This window comes from Calypte anna, chromosome 13 (genome assembly GCF_003957555.1).
Source record: "Calypte anna isolate BGI_N300 chromosome 13, bCalAnn1_v1.p, whole genome shotgun sequence".
NCBI classification, from domain to species: Eukaryota; Metazoa; Chordata; class Aves; order Apodiformes; family Trochilidae; genus Calypte; species Calypte anna.
Window position 1 is genome coordinate 9,784,677 of NC_044259.1, and position 4,676 is coordinate 9,789,352.

Genomic DNA, 4,676 nt, shown 5'->3' on the forward strand with positions numbered 1-4,676 from the left:
GTGTATGTAGCATATCTAAAACTTCTAGTTTAGCCTGTTTCTTCAGGATGAAGGTGGCTAAGCCAAGTGTGAACACACACAAACACACACACACACACCAACATGCGCAGGTACATATAAGCATGGTTGCCAGCTGAGGGCAGAATTAAAGCTCCATTTCCCCAGCAAATCACAGGTTCCTCTGCACACAGACTGCTCTCCTCTGCTTCAGCCACCATGAAACCAGCCAGTGTGTTGCTGCTGCTTGCTCTAGCCCTTTGCTGCATCACAGGTGAGTAGCTTTCCTGCCTCCTGCTCTGCCTTTGAGTAAGTGCTGGCTGTCTTTAAAAGCACAAAAACATCCTCAGACTGGAGACAACTTCATTCTGCAAGGACTTATTTACTCCTAGAAATATAGTGTTGAAAAGACTTGACATCAAAGACTATCACTTATGGGGTAATATTTTAGCAACAGAACTGAGTGGGTAAGAACAACTGTGGGAACAGCTCTACTCTCAGTGCTAGTTTATGCATAATGAAAGAAGTGACATGTACGTGGTGCAACCCGGAGACTCAGACATCCAGTATTTAACCTCTGAAATGTTGCAAAAACACAGATTATTTTACTGAATGAAAACGAACGTTTCCTGTAGTCATTCTGAACTGAGATGCAATTTGAGAGCCTGAACAGTTGTAGGAGCTTTATAAAAGTTATGCCTCACTGAATACTCCTCTTACTTAGGAGCTATTGTAGCAATCCATATAAGATGCTGCCTCTGTGTGCTTGCCAGCTTTATGACCCTGTTTGCTCTAATAACTTGCTTAGCTTTGAGTACATGTCTGGCTCCATCCTTTGAACCAAGGAAAATGATTCTGTCTTCTTTAATTTTGTACACCCATTTCAATCTTGGCCGTAGCCCTCATTAAAAAATTGTACTACAGAATCAATCTTGTGAAGATTTAATATAGCACAAAATTTTGCCTGAAATTATTTTTGTCTAAGAAGTCATATGCTAGCAAACAGTGAATTGAAAGTTGTGTATTTAGGACGTATTCACAGGTTTTTAACTCTAACTGAACACATGGATTGCATTTTTTGGTAATATTTCCTTTTTTTCATTTTTTTCCAGCTACTGATGCACAGCGGGTAAGGGACAGATCTTTCTATTTGCCATCATTTCTTTTCTCAAAGCAGTTTCCACATAAATCTGTACTAATCGCATTGTGATCAAGCATTTGAAAATCCTGAGTCATCCAGCTGTCTGAACAATATTTGCCACAGATATTATTGGGTGAAATTACCTTTTTCATCTGATGACAGTTTCAGTGAGTAGTGCAGTATTCAGTCTGTGACCAAATTATTCTCAGAGTAACCATTTGTGATGGTTACACAGACTCTTCATTGCTGAGGGTAACTCTCCCTGGGCTTTTTCTTAGCATCTGATGCAGGCCACTGCTGTGAGGGGTAGCTGAGAGTGGTGGCACACATATCTCTGAATGTCGTTTTTCTTGCATGTCTGTTGTTGTGAGCCTTTTTTTTTTCTTTTTTTTTGTGAACATACATTGCATTTACCTACAGGAATACTGCCGCAGCTTCCGGGTACCCAGACCTATGTGTTCTATGGAGTACATGCCACACTGTGGGTCTGATGGCCAAACATATGCCAATAAATGCATGTTCTGCAATGCATTCGTGTACGTATGAGAATAAATCTCTTCACTAATTAAATGGTGGACTAACTTAGCCTAAACTAATCAATCAGTCTTGGAGACTGATTGGAGAGGTCAAATTCTTTTGTGTTTGTCTGTTCTCTTACTAGCAAAAGTCAAGTTTTTATTGGGACCATTTGCCAGGAATTCCTTTCTCTTAGGTATAAATAGGTAACATTTAGTAGAGTTCTTCATTTCCTTGCTACATAATTACTGAAGAGATTTCTTCTGGCAAAGAGTCTATTTCCTACAGACTATTTGTTCTTTCTCTAAATTAAGTCATTATCTTCTCTTTGAATGTTAGTAATAAAAAGAAATATCTGGAATAGTGTTCAGAAATTCTGTTTTGGTTAAGTTCCTCTATCATAAATCTTTCATAAAGGGAGAGACAAGCAGTAAGGGCCCAGATACTCTTTCTCTGAGTTCCTGATTCCTTTCTGTGCAGGAGAAGCCGTCGGACTCTTCGCTTGAGAGCTCTTGCAGCTTGTTAACTTCTCACTGGGCTTCAGCTCAGAAAGAGGAATGCTCCCTGGTAATGCTCCTCATGGCCAGTGCTCCCCTAAAGCCTTGTCCTGAAGCTTGGATGCTCCTGATGCCTCTTGTAACCTCTGCTTAATAAAAAAAAGCCATCAGCATTTATGACTCGTTTTAATAATATGTCTCATTCTGTTTTTGCTTAAGATGTTGCATGATTGCGTCACTACAACAATCCTGGGGTGCAGGTATTAACAGGCAAATTATAGGGAGAAGGAATACATTGTTCTGATCTAGAAAAAAATCAGCTCTAAGTGCAAAAGCAATCTTGAAGTCCTCTGCTTTCATCTAGCTTTGCAAAGGAAAACCAGCTCTGGAGATGCATCCTGGTGCAATGCTCCAGTCAATTTATTTGGCTAAGGGCATCTTGGACAGACAGTGCTGGGTTGAGAGGATCTGTCTGTCCCCCTAGCCATTTCTGTGAAATACCTGCTGAATTACTGATGGAGACTTTGGCATCATGTAGAGACCCCAGGCAACCCTGAACATACAGAGACAGTCACAAGGTTGTCACAGCTCTGGGGGGTGGAGGCACAAGCTATGGAGGTGCAGAGGGTCTTGCTGGTACCTGGGGTTGCTCATCACTTGTCACTGTTTCAGTTTCCATGGTTAGCCCCATTTTTTTGTTCTTATAAGACAATTGGTAAATAAGGGCAGTTTCCCAGCTGCACCTCTTTGCCTTGCAAGCAGGACTGGAGACCTTCCTCTAGGTGAGTAGAAGCCCCTTTGCAATCTGCTCTGCTTCCCAAAGCAACACGATGGGATGTTTTCTCTCAGCAGGCAGATACATGGCTGCCCACATTCATTTTTGCAACATTCTTCACTGCAGGATATTGCAGAAAACCAGTGGGCAGTCAGTCATAACAGACCTGATGTTCAGAGGACTGCCAGCAATCAGTACCACAGCCTCTTTCTGCACCTCACCCACCACTTAGCTGCTGTTTGCAGGTGCTTACGTCAACTGGTCACTTGTAGAGGATCCTTTGAGAACCTTTGGCCTCTGTAAATCTCAGCTGATGAAAGGAAGGGCTCAGAGGCATAGCGTTAATTTATTATTTGTTAATAGCAAAGTGCTGGCAGTGTGGAGTGCTGTGCAGGCAGCAGTCTCACAGTCAAATAGTTAATGATCTTAAGTGACAATGCGTCACTTCGCAGAGACTGGAGAGGGCAGCTGTCAGAAGGTAGACGTTTTATTTCCAAAAGATATGACTCTCTGCAAACATTTAATGTTAAGTCCCTTCCCAGGCCTGGAATGTCCCTCTTGTGAGAGCCAGGTTGGAGTGTGGGAAGGCATTTCAGTGCCAGATGCAATTTCGTAGGACTGAGACACGCTGAGGCTCTAGGAAGTAGTGTGGCTGGGTTGTGTGGCTCTGGAACTTCATCCTTGTTGTCCTCCTCCACTGGCTAAGGGAGCTGGGGAATAAGAGAATCATGGAATTGTTTTGGTTGGAAAAGACCTTTAATGTCATCAGGTTCACCTGCACTATCAAGCCCACCCCTAAACTACACCCCTATACAGCACATCTACACATCTTTTAAATACCTTCAGGTATACACCAGCTCCAACACCTGTTTTATTTCCTACGGAAGCAGAGAGGAGGATGGCCTCCAGAAGCCAAGCAGAAACTAGCTTGGAGACAAACTCAGCTCTTGATAGCAGTCAAGGTTCCAGTAGTCCTCAGAGGGCTTCATCCAGGAACCATGTCCCCTAAACAGGAAAATCTCCTACGTAATATCAGGGAAACTGTGAGTAGAAATTAAAGAATTAGGCAGTATTACTGAGGAGTAATTGAGGGCAGATCAGGACCCCAGAGGCACCCTCAAACACCTTGCCCCGGGGGGGGGCAATTCCTTAGGATGGAGATGAAGACAGTTGTCTTTTATGGGCACTTGGTTGAAAATAATTTTTTTGTTGCTGCTCAATAAAATCCTGCTACAACAACAAAAAAATCCTCTCTCCATTACTAATCTAACTTTCCCTCCAGGAATTTCAAGGCAGGAGACATTGTCTGCCCGCTGAGGTATTTTATGGTACAATTTGTTAAGCAGTACCCTGGCACTTTATGTCATTATCTGATGTTTGTGAATTTAGGAAATGTCATTCAATTACCCTGCAATCTGATTAACACATTGCATGTAGTTATTTTGTTCTGCTCTACTTTATATCAATGCTTCTGTTCTAGTGCATTGTTGTACTTGTCACTGACCAAAATACACCTCAGGCCAATCTAGACCTTTCTGTTAATGTGGTTTCTCTTTGAAGATTCATTCAGGATAAATGTTTTGTTAGTACATTCTTTTTTGATGCAGAGAAAAATAAAATTATGTTTTTAAAGATAATTACTTGAAGAGGTTGTTTTGAGGGGCTGATTGTGTCAGAGGGACTGCAGTCAGGCAGAGCTGATGTGCTGAGGGATTGGGATCTGCGGGGCCACATCCTCATCCTTGTGCTG

The 4,676-nt window shown here is 42.3% G+C and overlaps 1 protein-coding gene across 1 annotated transcript; it reads left to right on the forward strand.

The window, feature by feature from the left end:
• The first annotated feature begins 216 nt into the window (after nucleotides 1-216).
• LOC115599068 (ovomucoid-like) lies at nucleotides 217-2,294 on the forward strand. Its single transcript, XM_030459207.1, has 4 exons — nucleotides 217-271; nucleotides 1,110-1,126; nucleotides 1,559-1,674; nucleotides 2,135-2,294. The coding sequence occupies exons 1-4, from the start codon at nucleotides 217-219 to the stop codon at nucleotides 2,178-2,180; spliced, it is 234 nt and encodes a 77-aa protein (XP_030315067.1). The 3' UTR covers nucleotides 2,181-2,294.
• Nucleotides 2,295-4,676: the final 2,382 nt, after the last annotated feature.